Raw genomic sequence first — 21,070 nt, 5'->3', positions numbered from 1 at the left:
ACAAAAACAACAGAAAACAGGATCTTATACAGAGGTCTAAATGGCTAATAAATCATTTCATCTTTACACTTCCACATCTGAAATGCTGAGTGTTTTTTGTTTTTGTTTTTGGATTTCTTTTCATTTTTATTTAGTAATTTGTTCTTGATTCACAGATAGGTCTGTTATGTACTTACAGCACTGTGAGCTCATCACATGCCAGAAAGGTGGAATTCATTAGGGACTTAATCTGATTGCCTTCCAAATCCCTGAAAACCAAGAAAGCCCATATATCATATCAAAGATCAGAGGGATCCGATTCTAAGCCTCTGCCTGCCCCTCCCAGGCCCATCCTCTCTCCTTCCCTGTCTTCCCAGGCCCTCTTCCCAGTTGCTGACTGCAAGATTAGAGCAATGAGCTCTGGGTCCCCTCTTGGTGCTTTGTCCTTGAAGTCAGCATTAGCACTTTATTTCAAGAGCAGAGGTTGTTTTCCTCTGAACGGTTCCACGTGATAACCTCATCCCTCATGTCATCTTTTCGAGCTTCTTCAGTAACACAGTGAAATGACACATTAGTGCTCTGAAGAGTTAAGGAAGGACTGCCTCCATGTCAGAGGACTCCCTTCTCACCATTCACCCAGCCAGCTGTTCACTCAAGGTCTCCTCCACTCCTCCCAGATGTTGTAGAGCCAGCCCCCTCCCACTGAATCCCTTACAGATTTGAAGATGGTTATTATGTTTTCACTTAGCCTGCTCTTCAGACTAAAAGCCTCCAGCTCCTTTGTTCTTTCCTTGCAAGACCAATTTGTTCTCCTCTGGACACTCTAATTTTTCCACATCACTCCTAAAATGTGTTTAAGATAAACACAGTAATCTTATAAAAGCCTTTGGGGCACCAAATACAACAGAAAGTCTACATTCTTATTTCCAGGCTCTGTTACATTGTCTTTCTGGTAACACAGGCAAGTAGTAAGGTAGGCTTCTTAACCAAAGCAGGGAATTTCTGTTTCATATTAAGCCTGGGTCATCTGTGAATATGTAGGTTTTTTCTTTCTGTTGTTCCTGTTTAGTCAACTGGGGAGTGACTTAAGGTCCTCTAGTCGTGACCATAAGGGTCTTCTGGTGGGGCATCAGAGTGGTTAGGCAGGTTGGGTCAGCCACCCAGAACCAGAGTAGAGGGCAAGGGAAGGCAGGTCCAAGGTGAGCCAGCGTCTCTCTCTCTCTCTGTCTCTCTCTGTTTGTCTGTCTGTCTGTCTGTCTGTCTGTCTGTCTGTCTGTCTGTCTGTCTCTCTCTCTAATATCTCTCTGTATCTATCAGTCTCTCATCTCTCTTTCCATATATCTATCTGTATCTCTCTTTTTCTCTCTATCCTTATATCTGTATTTCCCTCTATCTGCATCTCTCTCTGACCTCTCTCTGTATATCTTTCCATCTGTCTTCTCTCCCTATCTCTCTCTCTCTTTCCTCTCTTTCTCTCACCTCTCTTTCTCTTTATCTCTATATCTATCTGTATATCTCTATCTGTATCTACCTCTAATATCTCTCTCTGTGTGTAATGATCTATCATGTCTCTTCCTATATCTACCTGTCTCTTTCCTTATATCTATCTGTATCTCTTTCTGTCTCTATCTCTAACATCTTCTTTGTATCTTGTCATCTCTCTCTCTCCCTATATCTATCTGCATCTCTCACCTCTCTTTCTCTTTATCTCTCTATATCTCTCTATCTGTATCTTCCTCTATTATCTCTCTCTGTATCTATCGATCTCTCATCTCTCTTTCCATATATCTATCAGTATCTTTCTATTTCTATCTCTCTCTATCCTTATATCTGTATTTCCCTCTATCTGCATCTGTCTCTCTGACCTCTCTCTATATCTTTCCATCTCTCATCTCTCCCTGTATCTATCTGTATCTCTCTCCTCTCTTTCTCTCACCTCTATCTTTATCTCTATATCTATGTGTATCTCTATCTGAATCTACCTCTAATATCTCTCTCTGTATGTACTGATCTCTCATGTCTCTTCCTATATCTATCTGTCTCTCTCTCCTTATATCTATCTGTATCTCTTTCTATCTCTATCTCTAATATCTCCTTCTTTGTATCTTGTCATCTCTCTCTCCCTGTTTCTATCTGTATCTCTCTATTTCTTCCCTTCCCTCCCTTCTTATGTCCCTCTCTTTCCCCTCCTCTCTCTCTACTGTACTAAGCATATAATGTCTGAGAAGTGTTGAAGAAAGGGTCAGAGGATGGGTCTGAAGGGTGAATGTAGGAGAGTTTCCCAGAACACGTAACAGTCAGGAGAAACCTCATGCAGTCTCTAGGGCATGAAGTCAGCAGAAAATGGAGTGTGGACAGAGTTAGGTGGTCAGCCAACAGTGTTGATTCAGGGCTTAGTGGTATGAATCAGAGAGAACAGCAATGCTGCTGAGGGCAATTGAGTCAGGGTATGTTGAACTATGGATCCTGGGCAGTTTGTGGGCAAATCTCAGTGTAGTTTCCCAGAGGACTGGGTTTTCCCCTAGGATGGACCTTGATTCAGAAAATCAGGGAAGAGTGAAGATCAGGGCTTGCTGGTCACCTGAGACATTGTCTATGCCCTCAGGCCTGAATCTCCCAGGTGAAGTTTTTGTAGTGTTTAGAGAGAAAAGAGAAAAGAATCTTATTAGATGTTGTACATGTAAGTATCATGATTCTGAGCTCCTCATTTAATTCTTTATAGGGGAAAAAGTGTCCTGGTTTGGGGATAGTGGTGCAGAGGGCAAGCTGTCCCAGATCATGCAGCAGAAATTCAGACCAATATATGAATAGATCTTTAACAGTTCAGTTGGTTGATTTCTGAGATCCTTTACAACTCTTGATATTATAACATATAAAAAAGCTCTTGTCTATAGCTCTCTTGATACTACATATATTTTCCAGTTGTTATTCAGTCATGTTCTCTTTGTGACCTCTTCTGGGGTTTTCTTGGCAAAGCTACTAGAGTGGTTTGCCATTTCCTTCTCCAGCATATTTTACAGAGGAGGAAATAGAGGCAAACAGGGTTAAATGACTTCCCCAGATCACATAGCTAGTAAGTGTCTGAGGCAAGATTTGAACTCAGGTATTCCTGACTCCAGGCTTGTTGTTACATCTGCAGTGCCACTGAGTTGCACATATCTTCCCCTTCAGGCCCTTTTTTGGGGATGTGGAAGTCTATACAAGTACCCCATGGATTGAGTTTCTCTCATCACTATTGCCTATTGGGTTTTGGTTTCTGGGCAGAGTTCTTTATAATAGCAGAGAGTAGGCAAAGGGCTTGGGGACAGTGAGCAAGTGAAGACTGAGATGAAAGTAGAAATCTACTTCTAGGAAAGGTAACCAAATGAAGGTTGATAAAAATAGATTTGCTTCTAGTCTGAACCAGAGTTCTTGCAACTGAAAAGGGAGGAAGAGAGAAAAACTTTCTACATATACCTGGCATAGTGCCTAGAATATTTGTGGCTTGGTTGTCTTTCAGTCATCTCTGACTCTTCATGACCCCATTTAGCATGTTCTTGGCAGAGATACTGGAAAGCTTTGCCGTTTCCTTCTCTAACTCATTTTACAAATGAATAACTGAGGCAAACAGGGTTAAATGATTTTCCCAGGGTCACACAGCTAGGAAATATCAGAGGCCAGAAACGAACTCAGAAAGATGAGTCCTATTGACCCCAGGCCCAGTGTTTACTGTGCCACCTATCTTCCTACCTGGAGGATAGCAGGGAATTAATTTGTGTTTGGTGAATTGAGTATCTGCTATACCAGATACCATGGAAATATAGTGGGTACAACGTGACAAGGAAAGTAGCAGTAGACAAATCTAGGAAGAAGATGGAGATGGGTGGTGCAGTGGCTAGAACATGGCCTGGAGTAATGAAGACCTTGATTCAAATATGGCCTTAGCCATTTACTGGCTATGTGACCTTAAATAAGTCACAATCTCTGTTTGCCTTAAATTTCCTCAGTTGTAAAATAGAGATAGTAAAAGCATCTACCTCTCAGGGTCAAATGAGCTAACATTTATAAAACATTTAGCATAGTGCCTGGGAAACAGTAGGTATGACATAAATGCTCATTCCCTTCCCTTTCCCACACAGCTCATGAGTTCAGGTTTTTGTTGTTCACTAGTGTCCTACTCTTTGTGATCTGATTTGGGGTTTTCTTAGCAAAGACACTGGAGTGGTTTGCCATTTCCTTCTCTAGCTCATTTTACAGATGAGAAAACTGAGGCAAACAGGGTTAGGTGACTTCCCCAGGGTCACACAGCTAGTGAACATCTGAGGACAGATTTGAACTCAGATGTTCCTGACTACAGGACCAACACTATCCTCTATCCCACCTAGATGCCCTTGAGCTCAGATACTTATATAGAAAAATACAAAATGAAGGTTAAAAATAACTAAAAATCCTAAAGCAATGATGTATATTTCATCTTATAGTTATCATTGAGATTTGATAGGCGAGCACTTATGATTGGAATATATGGCTGTAGGAGGATATAATTTATTCAAAAGGAACAGAATTGGATTTTTTTTTAAAAAAAGGTGATTAAGTAGCATTGTCTATTTCTTACTCATTTGAGAAATCCAGGAATCGATGTGAAAAGCATAGTAGAGATCATTTAGGTGAGGAGAGAGAGAGAGAGAGAGAAAGAGAGAGAGAGAGAGAGAGAGAGAGAGAGAAGAGAGAGAGAGAGAGAGAGAGAGAGAGAGAGAGAGGAGAGAGAGAGAAGAGAAATCATATTGTCTTGGAAATATACCACAAACCACTAAGTGGAGGAAATAATATAGGTGAGAAATTCAGGAAATGGTTTACAGTTTTGGCAAAAAGGGCTGCTATAGTAGTGATGAGGGACTTCAAGAGTCTAGACATCTATTGTGGTTTTCCCTCTGCCAAAAATAGAGCAGTCAATAAATTCTTGACGTGCTTATTGTGGTAATTTTATTTTTCAAAAGATACAGGAAACAATAAAAGAAAACACCATTCCAGAACCATAATGAAGAACTCATCGCTAAAGTGGAAATGATGAGGACTTTAGGGGAAAGAGGCAAACACTACATATTCAGGATTTATGATGGAAAATAAAAGGAAAGCCAGGCATTCACATGGTACCTCGATCTTAGGAAAGGTCAGAGAAAGGAGTGGTTAAATTCCATGGCATAAAATTCTATAAGGATAGTGGATAATAGAGGGAGAGGAAACTCATGAATGTGTCTTCAAAGGTATGAACTGCTTCTCTGTATGTATTCCCTACAGGTATATCTCTCCATTTGTCTACCTTGGTCACATTAATTCTTTAATTCCTTAATTCCTGTGTAACTTTCTCTATGTGTTTACTATGTGTGTTCACTCTTCCCACTGATGTTGTGTGTGTACTTGTGGGAGAGTATACCCTAGGTTTACGGAGTCTGGGGGATATTCTGTTGTTATTTTTCTTACTACGTTAAATGCTTTTGTTTTAAACTAATTGTTTCTTTTACTAATCAATAAAGGTAAACACATTGGTGGGGGCTTACCAGCTATTGTTTCAGAGGATGAAGACTCCTAGGGTACCTTGAATCTAGCTGTCTGCTGGAGGATAATGTGAATTGTGTGTGTGCAAGTGGAACAAGGAGTTACACTGTGAAACGCATTTAGGATCTTCATCTTGGATGCTTTAATGCAGGGGTGTGGAACCTGAGGCACATGTGTATTTCTAGGTCCTTAAGTGCCTTTTGCCTTTAGGATTTGTTCTGTAAAATTTGGATTCAGGACCTTAAAGGCACAGGTTCCCCACCCTTGCTCTAGTGCCATAAAGAACAACTGGATGAAAAATGAGTATTTTTCCCTTTTTTCCCCTCAGGATATAATTAGTCAATTTAAATGAAATGCTAAAACTAAGAAGATGAAATTAAAATTAATATCAAAGTGAAATCCTGCACAGCCTAAAATAAATCAACTTTACAAGTATAAGATGGAAATAGTATCGCTAAATAACAATTTATTGTGAAAAAAGACAGGGTTTTAAAAGACTAAAATTTCAATGTGAGTCAACATTGAACAAAGGCAGCGAAAAAATAATTCCAACCCAGGCTCATAAATTTCCAAAACAAAGGAGGTCATATTCTTGCTATTATCTACCATGGTCAAAACATTCTCAGAGAATTATGTTTGATTCCTGGAGCCATATTTTAGGAAGGAGGTAAATAACTTAGAAATTATCCAGAGGAGGAAGGCCAGGAAAACAAAGGTATTAGAAATCATGACAGATATTGTCTATTTCTGAAGATAATTAAAGTAAAATAAAAAGAATCCATATGTTCTAAAATGTTTATGGAAGCTCTCTTTGTGGTGGCAAAGAACTGGAAGTTGTAGGAATGCCCATCCAATGGGAAATGGATGAATCAGCTGTGGTACAGGATTGTGATAGAACACTACTGTGCTAATAAGAAATGATGAGCTCACTTGTCTTAGAAAAACATGGAAAGACTTGCATGAAATAATGAAGAACAAAATGAGCAGAACCAAGAGAACATTGTGTACAGTAACAGTAATATTGTTTTAAGAACGCTGAGCAAATAAGTTATTTCGACTATTATAGATACCCAAATTAACCATGAAGAACATGTGAAGAAAGATGTTATCTACAACCAGAGAAAGAACTGATACATAGAACTATGTATAGAAAAATTATATATATGTATATTTGTGTGTGTAATAATAGCCATCTCCAGGATGGGGCAGGGATTGAGGAAAGGGAAGAAAAAAAAAGAAATATACATGATAATTTTTTATATATTTGAAAGGAATAGCAAGTTCTGCCTCATAGATTTGCAGTTTTGTGTACAATCATCTTTTTTATTGTACTATGTTATAGAAATATTTTATTCCATAAATTAAAAATAAAATTAAAAAAAAGAAGAAAAAGGACCATCACGCAAGGGGAAATAGACATTCTGTTTGGCCTTCAAAGACAGAACTAGGAGCAATGGGTGAACATTGAAAAGAAGCAGATTTTAGCCTGATATAGGGAAAACTTTCCGTATAATTGGAACTGTCCAAAGTAGAATGGAATACCAACCTAAGCAGAGAGTTCTTCCTCACTGGAAATCTTCTACCAAAGGCTAGATGAAAACTCAGCAGGCATTTTGTTGAAAACAGTGGACTTGATGGTTATTGAAATTCTAGAATTCTGTGATCTTTCCCTTCCTGTTTTTCTTTTGCATGGAAGTAGAGAGTATGGTCATATGGTCCTTTAATTATAACCTCATAGATGTAGCCCATCTATGTAGCCTGGAGCCCATCTAGTCCAATTCCATCATTTTACAGTCCAGGAAACTGTGAGATTGTGACTTGCCTAGGGACATGTAGGTAGGTAGCCAGTTCTTCCTACTCTGTTTTTGTTTGTGTTTTCCTTTTTCTTTTCTCAACTCAATGGAAAGTTACAGTAGGAATAACAGTAGGAGATGGCTCATTTACAATCCATAAAAAGGCTTTTATCAAAGCAAATGATTGAAACAGAAAATGGAGATGGAAAACTAAAGGACATCCGTGAGAATATCTTATTGGATAGATATGCAAAAAGAGCAGCAATAAAACCCTTTTTTTTTAAATTTGAAGAAGAAAAAGAAAATCTAATTATAGAAGATGATACAAGCAATTTTGCTATTACCTTGATCAGTCTTATATAGTATCTTCTTAAAGTCACAGAATTTTTAAAGAATTTTACAACACAACTTCTTTCCTCTTGCTTGTTTTTGCTATATTGAAATGTTTATATTTCATTAATTAATTTATAATCATAAATTAATTTCATTAATTAAAAAAAATTAAAAACCTTAGGGCAGCTAAGTAGCACAGTGGATTAGAGCATTGGGTCTGGGGTCAGGAAGATCTAAGTTCAAATCTGGCCTCAGACACTTACTAACTGGATGACTCCAAGGAAGCCACTTAAACCTGTTTGCCTCAGTTTCCTCATCTGCAAAATGAGCTGGAGAAGGAAATGGCAAACTGCTTCAGTATCTTTGCCACAGATGAGGTCACAAAGAGTCAGACACAATTAATCTAGACAATCACAACAGAATGATCATGATTTCTGACTTGTTAGCTACTATGAATGTATTTCACAGGTTGACTTTTTTTGTTCAAACTTTGGTGTTGTAAACATAAAATCTTTATCACTTCAGTTCTGATTTATTCAGATAAATGAACAAGCAATTAGAATTTTACTTTAATGTTTACTTACATCCAATTAACATGAGGCATGTAGTTACACATCTCCTTGGGGAGGGCTTCCAAGTGGTTATTGATCATAGACCTATATAAAAGAAAGATATTAATTAGAAATAAAATCTGATATCCTCAAACAAAAAACCCTGATCTAGTGGAGAAGTTTTAGTGGTCTTGTCATTCTGAAAACTGATGGACTATTTTTTAAGGACTAGAAGTATGATTTATTTAACTATGTGGGGCACTCTGTATAAAGAAAACTTCTTCCACCAATATGAATTAGAGACTCACAGAATGTTTTTGAGTAGTCTGAGGGCACTGTTAGATTAAATTGTCAGACAGTCTATTAATAACATTTATTAAGTGCCTACTATATGCCAAGGGGGCAATTAGGTAGCACAGGAGATAGAGTACACAGTCTGGAGTTAGGGAGATTCTTCTTCCTGAGTTCAAATCTGGTCTCAGACATTTATTAGCGGTGTAACCTTGTGCAAGTCACTTAACTCTGCCCCCAGTTTCCTCATTTGTACAAAAGAGAAAATGCCTAGATGAAGAAGCAAGGTGGCCTGTGTTACTGGATCAAAGACTATGTGGTAGGGGTAAGAAGACTGGAAGAGTGTGGGTAAGGTAAGTTCTGAAGGGTTCTGAAAACCAAACAGAGAATTTTGTATTTGATCCTGGAAGTGATGGGGAATACTAGGAGTTATTGAGTAGGTTACTGAGTGGTGGAGTGACAGGGTTGAATCTGTTCTTTAGGAAAATCACTTTAGTAGTTGAATGGAGGACAGATGGGAGTGGGGAGAGAACTGAGGCAGACAGACTCATCAGCAGGTTATTACAATAGTCAAGACTGAGGTGATGTGGTTCTACACTAGAGTGGGGACAATGTTAAATCAACAGACCTTGCGAATAGATTGGATATTAGGGTGTGTGTGTGTGAAAGGTAGTGAGGAATCAAGGATAACACCTGGACTACAAGTCTGAGGGGCTGTGGAACAATGGTCTTGCCCTTGAAATTAATAGGAAAATTAGGAAGAGGGTGAGATAATGAGGTCATTTTTGGACACGTTGAGTTTAAGATTTCTGCTAGACATACAGTTTGAGATGTCTGAAAGACTCTTGGAGACAGAAGATCAGAAATCAGCAGAGAGGCTAGATCAGGATAGATAGATCTGAAAATCATTAGTATAGAGATGGTAATTAAATACATGGGAATTGGTAAGATCACCAAGTTAATTAAAACAGAGGGAGAAGAAAAGAGGGCTCAGGACAGAACCTTGGGGGACACCTACAATTAAAGGGTATGACCTGGATGAGGATCCAGCAAAAGAGTCTGAGAAGGAATAGTCAGATAAGTAGGAAGAAAACCAGGAGAGAGTGGTAACCTGAAAACCTAGAGAGAAGAGAGTATCAGTCAATGATGTCAATGGCTATAGAGAGGTCTAGAAGAATGAGGATTGAGAAAAGGCCATTGGATTTGTCAATTATTAGACATCATTGATAACTTTGAAGAGAGAAGTTTTGATGGAATGAGGAGGTTGGAAGTCTTCTTAAGGGATTAAGAAAAGAGTGAGAGCAGAGAAAATGAAGACACCTATTGTAAGTGGCCTTTTAATTTAGCTATAAAGGACAGAAGAGACACAGGATGATAGTAGGGGTAGAAGAATCAAGTGAGGGTTTTTTTGAGCATGACCAAGACATGGGCACATATATATGTAATAGGGAAGGAGTCAGCGGACAGGGAGACATTAAAAATAAATAATAGCATGGGAATGACAGAGGGGGAAATCTGTTGGAGGAGACAGGATGGAATGGGATCTCTTGTGCTAGTAGAGATGGAGAGCTTTGGTAAGGAGTAAGACCATCTATGTGAGATAAAGGTGAAGGAAGGCAGTGGCAACAGGCTTCTGAGTGATATTGGATGAGGAAGAGGGAGAAGATGGAGCTCTCAATAAATGAACTCAATTTTTTTTACTGTGAAACATGAGGCAAGGTTCTCAGCTGAGAGAGTAGGGAGAGGAAAAGCCGTGGGAGGCTTGAGGAGGGATGAAAGGGTTTGGAAGAGCTATTGTGGAGAACTGGATAGTGAGTTGATAAGAGAAGTGTAGAAGTGTAGAAGTATTGCCTACCAGCAGAGAGGGCTCAGTTGATTTGGGATGAATTCAGTAAAAATGGTTGTATGGTTTTCTCCACCTTTGTTTGGTAGCACGTCCAAAGGTGCAGCCTTTGAGGAACCTGAGGATGAAAGTGGTTAAGTGACTTGCCCAGGGTCAGATTGCTAATAAAAGTCTGATCCAGATTTGAACTCAGGTCTTCCTGACTCCAGACCCAGTGCTCTATCACTGTGCCACCTAGATGTCTCAAAAGAAGGAAAGAAAGTAATTAATACAGAGGATGTGACTTGAGGGAAACCTGAATGGCCTAGGAATTGGAAGGTCATGGTATGGAGGAAGAGAAAGGTTTATTAAAGGAAGAGAGAGGCAGTAGCAAAGGTGGAAAGTTAATAAATTATGATCAGAGAAGGGGATTTTGAAATTCTTGAACATGGAGGTAGTGCATTTGTGAGTGATGGCTAAATCAAGGGTATGACCATATGTATATGTGGTTGATGTGGGGTAGAGAACTAGGTCATGAAAAGTGAGTAGATTGGGAAACTGGGTGTTTAGGAGGTTTGAGGGAGAGTCAATATGTACACTAAAGACCCCTAGTGTGAGGGCAGGAGTTGTGGAGTGGAGAAAAATTATGAGCCAGGTACCAAACTCATTGAGGCACCAAGGAGAAAGACCTGGAGTACTGTAGACAATAACTACCAGAATTTTAATTAGGTAGTACTAAAAAATGCATGAACTTCAGAGGAATAAAGGTTTCTGAGTGATAGAGCTAAAGAGAGAAACTGGAAGTGGAAATAGGGAGTAAGGGGTTTTCCAGTCCCTCTACTTTGACATAGGGAAATAAGTGAAGGGACAGTCAGTATGGGAACTCATGGCTATGGAGGAAATCAGATTTTGGTGATAGCAAGAAAATGGAAGGAGTGAAAGGGGAGAGGAAAAGATTTAGGAGGAAAGGAAATTTATTGCCCATGGTGCGGGCATTTCAGAGAGCACAATGGAAGGAATGGGTGGCATTTGGTTGGGACTTTGTAATGGGAGGGTTAAAAGGGATGGAAACAAGGAATTGACTGGTAGGGGATGGGGAATAGGGTTTGGATGATGATCTACACAGGTTCAGAATCACTTGAATATGTAAGTTATGACAGGAATGAGGATGTTCATCACTGAATGGAAGGGATTACTCCTCTTCCCAGAGGAGGCTGGAGATGAGGCTGGAAAAAAGTACAACATATGGTGGAAGACACATGGTCAGTTGGTCAGATGGGAAGTCCCATTTCACTACTCTGAAGATTAGAGATTAATCAGGAGATAGTGCAGAGGGGATGGAAGTCCTACTCTCCACCAACTTCCTTCTTTTTCCCTCAGTGGACATGTGAGGTAGCAGGAGAAAGCACAGGGTCTCTTCTCACTTGAGAGTGGAGATCGGGTGAGTGTAGCAAGAGGGAGAAATCTTGCTAGCAGGACTTGTGGGTGAAGACTGAAGTCTATCCCTGGCCTCTGTAGGAGCCTTCCCTCAGGGTCACATGAAGCAGGAGTTGGACATATAGTGTATGTCAGATGTAAGATTTAGATCCGGATCTTCTCTGAGCTCTCAATCTCCTAGCTCATGGTACCTTTCAAAGAGCTCTTTTAGATAAGAAAATAATTTTTTTTCAAACTGGTCTTTAACTGACATTGAAATAAGAGAACCAGAGTTTGGAAAAGAAACTAAGAATGGGTAAATATAAAAAGAATATGCAATCTCAAAGTATCGTCTTGTTTAGTTTTATGAAATGAAACTAATTACATATACTTATATGTGTGTGTATGTATATACATACATGTATATACATACATACATGTATATATCTAGTAACAATTTTAAAGTATACATAACTCTAAATGATAATTTTCCTTATCGTTTTAAGTATAAAATAATCTACTCTACATAGCAAATTTCCAAGTATTTCCAAGTATTCAGGAACTCTGCTGGGAGTGGGATTCAATTTGAAGTACCCCAGAGGGAAAAATGTAAAGAAAACATTTCTCACGCAGGTTAAGATGGAGGCTATGGTTCATAATAGTGCAGCACCCACTTTGACATGTAGAAAAATGTAATTCCTACAATAAAGAAACATTTTTTTTTACTAGTAATCCATTCCTGTGCATTAATAAACACTGAAAAAGTGCAGTTCTCAGCAAGGTGGTTTTTTTTTTTAAGATGTATTTTTCTTGGATGTGTAGTGGAAAGAACATTGGGCTTGGAACTGAGAGACTGAGGTTCTGGTCCAGTCTCTGACACTTACTATAACACTGAAATTCAGAAAAGGTAAGTGGTTTTCCATGAAGCACACAGTGGATGAATGAAAATAAAAACTACATTTTTCAGTGTTTAGGGATTCAGGAGTGTGCTGGAGTCAGATTTTTAGTGGGATCATTAAGCCTTGGAAACTGGCAAGTACTACAAATCAGGGCTTTGTTTATTGTTTTGTTGCTTGTCTAGACTTAAGAAAGTGGTGGAGAAAATATCAATAATACAGAGTAAACTTAAAAGTATGTCATGCATATATTTCAGCTCCCCAGATATCTGGTTGTTAAACATCTACCAACATATCCTTGAATGTAGGTATTATCTACCTATCAGCACTGTTGGGAGGAAAATGGTTTGTTTAAAGTGATTTGTGAGGATTATTTTATGACTTGTTTTCTTTGCACCTATGGAGAAAAAATAGTGTTGGAACCAAGATCTTGTCAGATTTAAGCACTAAGTATGTGAAAAATGGACACTAGCATGGTAGCCAACTGAAAAAAAATCAGTCACTGGGCTTGAGAAGAAAGCAAGACACCCTCTCTGACTTAGATTCCCTTTATGGGATGATTTATAGGGGGACTGGGAGAGTGGCATTAGTAAAGTATATGAAATCACTACACATTTTGTGAATTATGGACATTTTAATGAAAATGTCGTTCTTTGTAGGTCTGAATCAGGTACTATTAAAAAGAGGGAGAAGTGAATTTGTACTTACAAGAAAAATAAAGAATTTAATCCAGTAAATAACTGCTGTGAAATTCTGGTTATTGGGTTGTCATCTAGGATTCTGACAAAAAATTGAGAAGTTTCAGTGTTAACAGTATTAGTAAACTATAGAAAAATAGCATCAGAAAATAGTTATTAGCAAGGGACAGATGATTCTTTTACTTCTTAAATGCTGAACTGAAATGCTACTTTATTTAGGATTTATGCCCCATCTATTTCTTAAAAAGGGGTTTGATGTCACTTGAAAAGCATGACCATTAAAAAAAAGTAAAAAAGAAGTAGGGAAGCAAATGGTGCCCAGCACCTGAGATGGACTAGTTACCCTCCTATATTTTGTTCTGAGCTTCCAAGGTAGCTAATATAAGAGAGGAAACATATTGGTAGAAATACATGATTTTCCCCCCACAGTTGTACAAGCAAATGTCAGATAAGACGTTAGATAACTTCTACATAGTTTTCAGGGGTGAGTATGGGAGGAAAGCAAAAAGAATTCAACTCATTCACATTGTATGAGAAACCTCTAGTGTTCACTCCTCTGCTTTTAACCATGCTGTCATTTCCCCCTCATTAGAAGACAATCCAACCTCTCGTACTCTGGTACTGATGGACTGATATAAAGTTATTTTAGGAGTAGGTCATATGTTGAAGAAACCAAATCAGAAGTCCATGAGATGAGGGAGAAGGGTAAATTGAAATTGAAAAAGTAAATTAAAATATAAAGTTGTTTTGGTACTGTCACATTTTAAAGAAACCCAAAGTTGTTTTGGTACTAAGTCACATTTTAAAGAAACCTAAATCCAGGGGCCATGAGATTAGTGAGAAAGGTCAGTTGAAGTGAGGAAGTCCTCAGACCCCCTAACCCTCCTTTTGGTCCTGATAATGATAGAGCTAGAAACTTGGGGGGAGTGTCAGGGGAACAGAAATCAGTTGTGAGGCTCTACTGGGATGATGGAGGTAGCTTCAGAAAAAATGGTACCTATTAAAGTAATTACAGTTCAATTCAGTATAATTCAACAAATATTTATTAAAAACTTCCAGTGTGCAAGGCACTGTGATAGATGTTAGGGGTACAAAGACAAAAGCAAGGTAGTGCTCATCTCCAAGGAGTTTACATTTAACCCAAGAGAGTTTACATTCTCCTGAACATGCACTTTCTATATTACATTCTACTTATGGTACACTTAAGTAGAGACAAAATAATTTGAGGAGGGAGAGATCAGTAACAACTAAGAGAATATGAGAAAATCAGGGAATCCCTTATTTTCCAGGGCCTAGACAAGTCCTCTCTGATTTTTCTGGATATAATTATCATGTGCCTATGTGGATCCCCTTCCATCACCTTCACTTCCAGTAGAATGTAAGTTTCTTGAGGAAAAGGACTACCTTTTTCCTTGTATTTGTATCCCTAGTGCTTAGCATAGTGCCTGGCACCTGGTAAGTAATGAACAGATATGAATGATGTGACTTTGTAGAAGCTACCTAGGTTATATGCTTATATGGTGCCAAATAAAAAGTGAATAAAATGACAACAGAAAGAATCCAAAGCTACATAATGGGATGCCTCTAGAAACAGTATAGAGAGGGGTCATATGAACTGGGATACTTACAGCCATGATAACTCATGTAAATCTTTAAACACTCCAGGTCTGAGACTGGTTATACAATTGTGACTGAGATACCTACAACAGAACAATATGGAAGTCAATTGGACCCAAGCTGTTTTGTCCTTTGTGTTAGAATATATACTACTTATGGTGGTTACTTTGTACCTACATAGCTATTACTGAAAAGTTTATGTTGATAGAGTTCTCTGTATATAATAGGCCACTGATAGAGGATTGTACTGAATTGAACAAAAGATGAAAAAAAAAGAACGGATGGGGAGTTATAGAAAACCATTCACTGAATGAGTCATTATTTTAGTGCCTTCCCTCTGAGATGATCTTCACAATATCCTGAATATATCTTGTTTGTATAAGCCATTTGCATATTGTTTGCCCCAAAAGACTGTGAGATCCTTAAGGGCAGGGACTGTCTTTTGCCTTTCTTTGTATCCCCAGAGTTTAGCACTCTCCCTGGAACATAGTAAGCTCTTAATAAATTCTTGTTAACTTAACTTGAATTTGCAGCAATGCTATTATTAAAAAAATAAGGCAGGGACAAATATGATGCATCAGAATATGGTGTGCTGTTTGTTCTTCATTTTGAAGAGGACCAACAACTTCATGGGGTAATGTCTTAAGTTGAGTGCGAATTGGATTTAAGTGAGGCCGAGTTGTACAGAGTTGGCAGCCTTGCCCTCACTTCCAGAGTCATCAAAGTTCAGTTGAAAGACAAAAGTCAGAACCATCGGGGATGATCCTGGATAGAGTGGATGACCTTGGCATCTTCCCTGTTTGCCCAAGGTCTAAGTGTTCGACAGCTCCTGCTTCAGCTGCCTTCATGGCTATTGGAACAAATCATTTTTGTTTGCCCATTCTTCCAGGAGAAGTCTTCACATGCTTGGATAGACATCCCTCTAACTCACTGACTGACTTGAGGCCTATTGGTTACCCTCAATCTGGTTTAGCCCACCTACCAAGATTATAACTGCATTAGGTCACTGTGCATGCTGCAGCTTCTTGGAATCACAGGTGATAGTTGGATGAAAGGTAGACATTAAAGATGAATGAGCAGCCCTGAGAAGGGCTCGGCAAACCTTCACACTGGAGGTGCTAGTCTTCCCTGAACACTCTATATCTTTCTTGGAAATTAATAACAGGAGTACAAAGTTTAAGAGTTACAAGGTGATCCCTCTGCTATACCTGACTTTAGTCTTATCCTGACTAGTATATCTAGTAAGGGTTCCTGCATTTTAAGAAAGAGTGCCGATGACCTAAAATAGGCCCTGAACAGAGCAATAAAAATTATTGTAACATTGGGTAACTGGTCCAAAGGAAAGGTTAAAGGAGTTTGGTTACATAACCTAAAAAATGAGAAGGTTAAGGAGAGATATTAACTTCCTCAGTAAAAATTGAAGTCCTTTATTTTTCATGCTTAATAACTAAGTAATTTGTGGTGTGATCTTTTGCCAGATATTTTTCTATTATCTTCTATCTATCTATCTATCTATCTATCTATCTATCTATCTATCTATCTATCTATCTAATCTATCTATCTATCATCTATCTATCTATCTATCTATCTCTATATCACATACACATATATACATATGTATCTATACGTACATACATATATACAAATACATATGTACATACATATATATGTGTGTATGTATCTATATATATTTACTATAGCTCTAGTCTTCCTTTTTAATTAAGATGATATATAGAATGTGCTAAAAAAAAGTTACTTACAATAATTGAAGTTTGTACAATCCGAAAAAAGCTTTCCTGGATATATATTTAATACAGTTATACTGTAAGAATCTGGTGGGGATAAGACAAAAGAGCACTGTGGTTATGTTTCATATGCTATATTTAAAATGTCTTCAAAATGTTGCTGTGAAGAAAGCACATAATAAATGTTAAATCACTCTACAAGTTTAAGTTGTTAGGATATTAACTCTGAAAAGAATATCCAACTTAGTATCAAGAAATGTGGATTCAAACCCTGTCTCTGACATCCGCCCTGTGATCATGGGCAAGTCTTGCAATCTCTTCTAACCCCAGTTTCTTCATCTATTTTAAAAAAAAGGCCACTAACATCAGCCTTACTTTTCTCACAGGATTGTTCTGAGCAAAGCACTTAGAAACTTCAACATGTTATATAGATGTGAGTTATTCTTATTTTTCTCCTGGCTAGAACAGTGGTGACCTAGCATTAACTTTCCCAGGAGGTCTTATGCAAAAATGACCCAGATTGTGCTGCTTGAACTTCTTGCTGCACAGTTAGGAAGACATAACTGTGGTTCCTTGAGTGCTGCTTTTTGGCTCTGCCCAGTCAAATCTCACAAATTAAACTATACAAGAGAAGCAAGGTAAGGGGGGGGCAGTTAGTGGAAAGAGCCCTAGAATGGGAGGGAGGAGACCTAGGATCAAGTCTTGGCTTTGCCACTGATTAGCAATGTGATCTTGGTAAAGTCATTTATCCTTTTTGGACGTTATTTGCATCATCTGTACCGTGCTGGTGTTGACCTGGATATTCTCTAAGGCTCCTTATTGCTCTGGCATTCTGTGATTCTGTGAAACCTCCTCCCCTCTCGAAAAAAAAGAAGGTGAACTGATACAAGAAGCATACATACACACACACACAGACACACATACACAGAGGAAATGCTTACAAATATACAAATATTGTTGCACAGTGATGATGGTACGTTGGAAATATTTTTCTCATTGGGACAGGCTGTCCACATGAGCAAAAACAGCAATAAATTAGGGGTATGTATCAATAGATCAGTACTATTATTTATTGAGTAATACTGTGTGCAAAATACTGGGATGATAAAGAAAAAAAAAACATACAGAAAAACCACCCCTGCGCTCAAGAAGATTACATTCTAATAGTTCATATATTCTATATATGATAGATTCTATACACACATTCTAATAATTCATATAAATAGGTACATAAATGACATAAGGTAATCTTAGAGAGAAAGGCACAAGAAGCTAAGGGCACTGAAAAGATCCTCTTGCAGAAAGTGACATTTGAGGTGAGGCAGGAGAGGATTGCAGGCATGGAGAACAGCCAGTGCAAAGGCACTGAGATGGGAAATGGAGCATCTTGCGGAACAAGAGCAAGTAGATCAAGAAGTGTATGGACTATCCAGTGGGTAGAGGGAATAAAATGGAAGAAGACTAGAAATATAGGAAAGTACCATTTGTGAAGAACTCTATATGCCAAACAGAGGGGTTTATGTTTACCAAGCCAATAAATAGCCTTTTGGTTGGTCTCCCTGATTGAAGTCTTTGCCCATTCCGGTCTATCCTCTGTTGAGCTGTCAGATTGATCTGTTTATGCTCTTCTTTCCCTCTACCCCCAATACAATAAACTCCAGTCCTCTCTATTACCTTCAGAATCGAATATAAAATCCTATTTCATATTCAAAGCCCTCTATAGCCTGCCCCTGCTCCTACCTTTGTGGTCTTTTTACATCTTAGTCTCCCACCATGTCCATAATCCAGTGACACTGGCTTTCTTGCCATTCCTCACACATGACACTCCATCTCCTGACTGGACATTTTCTCACATCTTCCCCCATGCCTAGAACTCCCTCCCTCCTTATCTTTGCTTCCTGGCTTCCCTGACTTCCTTTACATCTTAGATAAAAGCTCACCTCCTCCAGGAAGCCAATTCTAAAGTCTAATGCCTTCCCACTGTTGATTTTTTTTCCAATTTATTCTGCATATATTTTATTTGTATAAACTTGCTTGCATGTTGTGTACCCCGTTAGACATGGAGCTCCTTGAAAACAGGAACTGTCATTTGTCTTTCTTTTTATCCCAGCACTTAGCACAGTGCCTGGCATTAATAAAAGCTTGTTAAGTAGTTATCAGGGAGCCACTGGAGTTTTCTGAATAAATGGAGGAAGAGAGTGGTATGCCATGGTCTGACATGAGTTTTAGGAAAATATGGTGGGCTGGTGACAACAGTACATTGGAAAGATTTGTTCCTGCTGAGTCAGCCTGCTGAGAACTTGCGTATAATACATTTACATTTCAGAGCTCTTCTATTTGAAATATCAAATTTCATCACAAATTCCCATCACTGTGGGGGAACAGTGAGCATTATTATTCCTGTTTTTATAGATGAAACACTTAAAAAACCCAAAAGTTATATTAATTATTCAAAGTAATACAGTGAACAGTGACTAGGCTGGGAATGGCACTCCAGACTCCTGATTCTGAATCTTAGCTTCTATCTTAAGCCTAATCACTCAATAATGGACAATTGACAACATAATGATATGGTTCATATTACTGGACAAATGATTTCAATTTGCATGCAAAGTTGTATATTATAGTCATCTGTGTTTTTGTCACATTCTTTTAAGATCCATGAAGGTGGGGACTATCTTATCTAAACTTTGAAGTTCCCTGAATATATAAAGAAAAAAATGCTCTTTATACACTGATCCTCATGAATGTTTGGTGAATTGAACTGGATTCCTGATCATCCATCCAATGTGAGGTTAGCATATAGAGCATGGGAATCTCTTTCAAGCTAATTGATACACATAAGTAAACACTTGACTGCTTAGTATAGCCTTGGGGTTGCTCCACAGGGCTTCTCTTTCTCTCCCTATACTTCATACCTGATATTATCCCTTCACCCAGGTGCTGAGCATACTGGGAATATCAAAACCCAGAGAATTTTCCAACGAGCAACTGTTTTGCCTATGTTGGAACTCCAGGCAAATTAAAGCTCTTTTAGGCAGAGTCTATTAAGAGCATATGTGATCGTGACCCATTATTATAATAAGGGGCCAAAATCATGGGGGTTTTTTTTTGTATGACTACCAGATATTCTTCTTTGATTTCATTTGCCCCACCCCCTCAAATATTATATGATGATTTCTCTCTCCAGTACTATGACACCAGGGCAGCTGGGTGGCATGGTGGATAGAGTACTGAACCTGGAGTCAGAAAGACTTCATGGGTTCAAATCTGGCCTCAAGCACGTACTAGCTTTGTGACCCTGGGAAAGTTGCTTAGCTCTGTCTGCCTCAGTTCCTCATCTGTTAAATTAGTTGGAGAAAGAAATGGCAGCCCACTCCAGTATCTCTGCCAAGAAAACCCCAAAATGGGGTCATGAAGAGTCAGACGTGATTGAACAACAAGAAAGCAACACTAAACTGGAAACCACTGGCCAAGTAAAATCTCTTAGAAAGAAGCTCATTGTAACTGGAACTTGATTATATTGTGGTTTGACATGGCATTGTAAAGTAAATCATTTCTAATAGAACAGAGGAAACCATGTCCTTTCTTCATCTCCTCCATCAACCCTAGTCAGTATTAGAGTGAGATACTAACATATTTCAGAACTACAGAATTTGAGGGTCAGAAGGGACCATCCAGCAAAATGTGTGATAGTGGAAAACCCACTAAAACATGCCCAGAAAACAGGCATCCAAACTGTACTTGAAGATTTCCAGTGGAGGGGAACCCATTATCTCCAGGCAGCCCATTCCACTTTGGGATGATTCTAATTGTTACCAAAGTTTCCTGCCATCAAGTCTTGATCAGTCTCTCTGCAATTTCTACCCATTTCTCTAGGTTTTGCTCTTTGGGATCAAACAGAGCTACTATAATCCCTCTTCTACATGACATCCCTTCAAATACTTGAAGATAGTTATCAGATCCCCCCTGAGCCTTTTCTTCTGCAGGCTAACCATCACCAATGCCTTCAGTCAATCTTCAGATGACTGATTCTGGTTGACTTCCTTTGGATATTCTCTAGCTTTTAAATTTCCTTCTTAATCAGTTGTGTCTTGAAGTGAACATAATACTCCACATGAGGCAGAGTAAAGTGAAATTACCACCTCTCTATTCTGAGAAGGTCTGGCCCTCTTCAGGAAGTCCAAGAATGCATTGACTTTTTTGATGGCTGCATCACATTGTTGACGCATATTGAGCTAAATATTTGCTAAAATCCCCAGAGCTTTTCCATAACTGCTGTCTAACCATACTTCACACATTATACATATGAAGATGATATTTTTTGTACTCAAATTCAAGATTTTGCATTCATGCCTCTTGATTTTCATCTTACTGGATATACTCCATTTAGG

General features: G+C 38.6%; 1 protein-coding gene across 1 annotated transcript in view; it reads right to left on the bottom strand.

The window, feature by feature from the left end:
- RXFP2 (relaxin family peptide receptor 2) overlaps window positions 1-21,070 on the bottom strand; it is an 82,062-nt gene that overhangs the window by 24,862 nt on the left and 36,130 nt on the right. Inside the window, 5 exon segments of the mRNA XM_072611861.1 lie at window positions 177-248; window positions 8,225-8,296; window positions 13,325-13,396; window positions 14,943-15,014; window positions 16,692-16,763. Of these exon segments, the coding sequence (XP_072467962.1) occupies window positions 177-248; window positions 8,225-8,296; window positions 13,325-13,396; window positions 14,943-15,014; window positions 16,692-16,763 (360 nt within the window).

The sequence above is a fragment of the Notamacropus eugenii genome, chromosome 5, assembly GCF_028372415.1.
Source record: "Notamacropus eugenii isolate mMacEug1 chromosome 5, mMacEug1.pri_v2, whole genome shotgun sequence".
In the NCBI taxonomy this organism is placed as follows: domain Eukaryota; kingdom Metazoa; phylum Chordata; class Mammalia; order Diprotodontia; family Macropodidae; genus Notamacropus; species Notamacropus eugenii.
The sequence above is the reverse complement of the archived record's forward strand: the minus strand, read 5'-3'. Positions and strand labels throughout refer to the sequence as shown.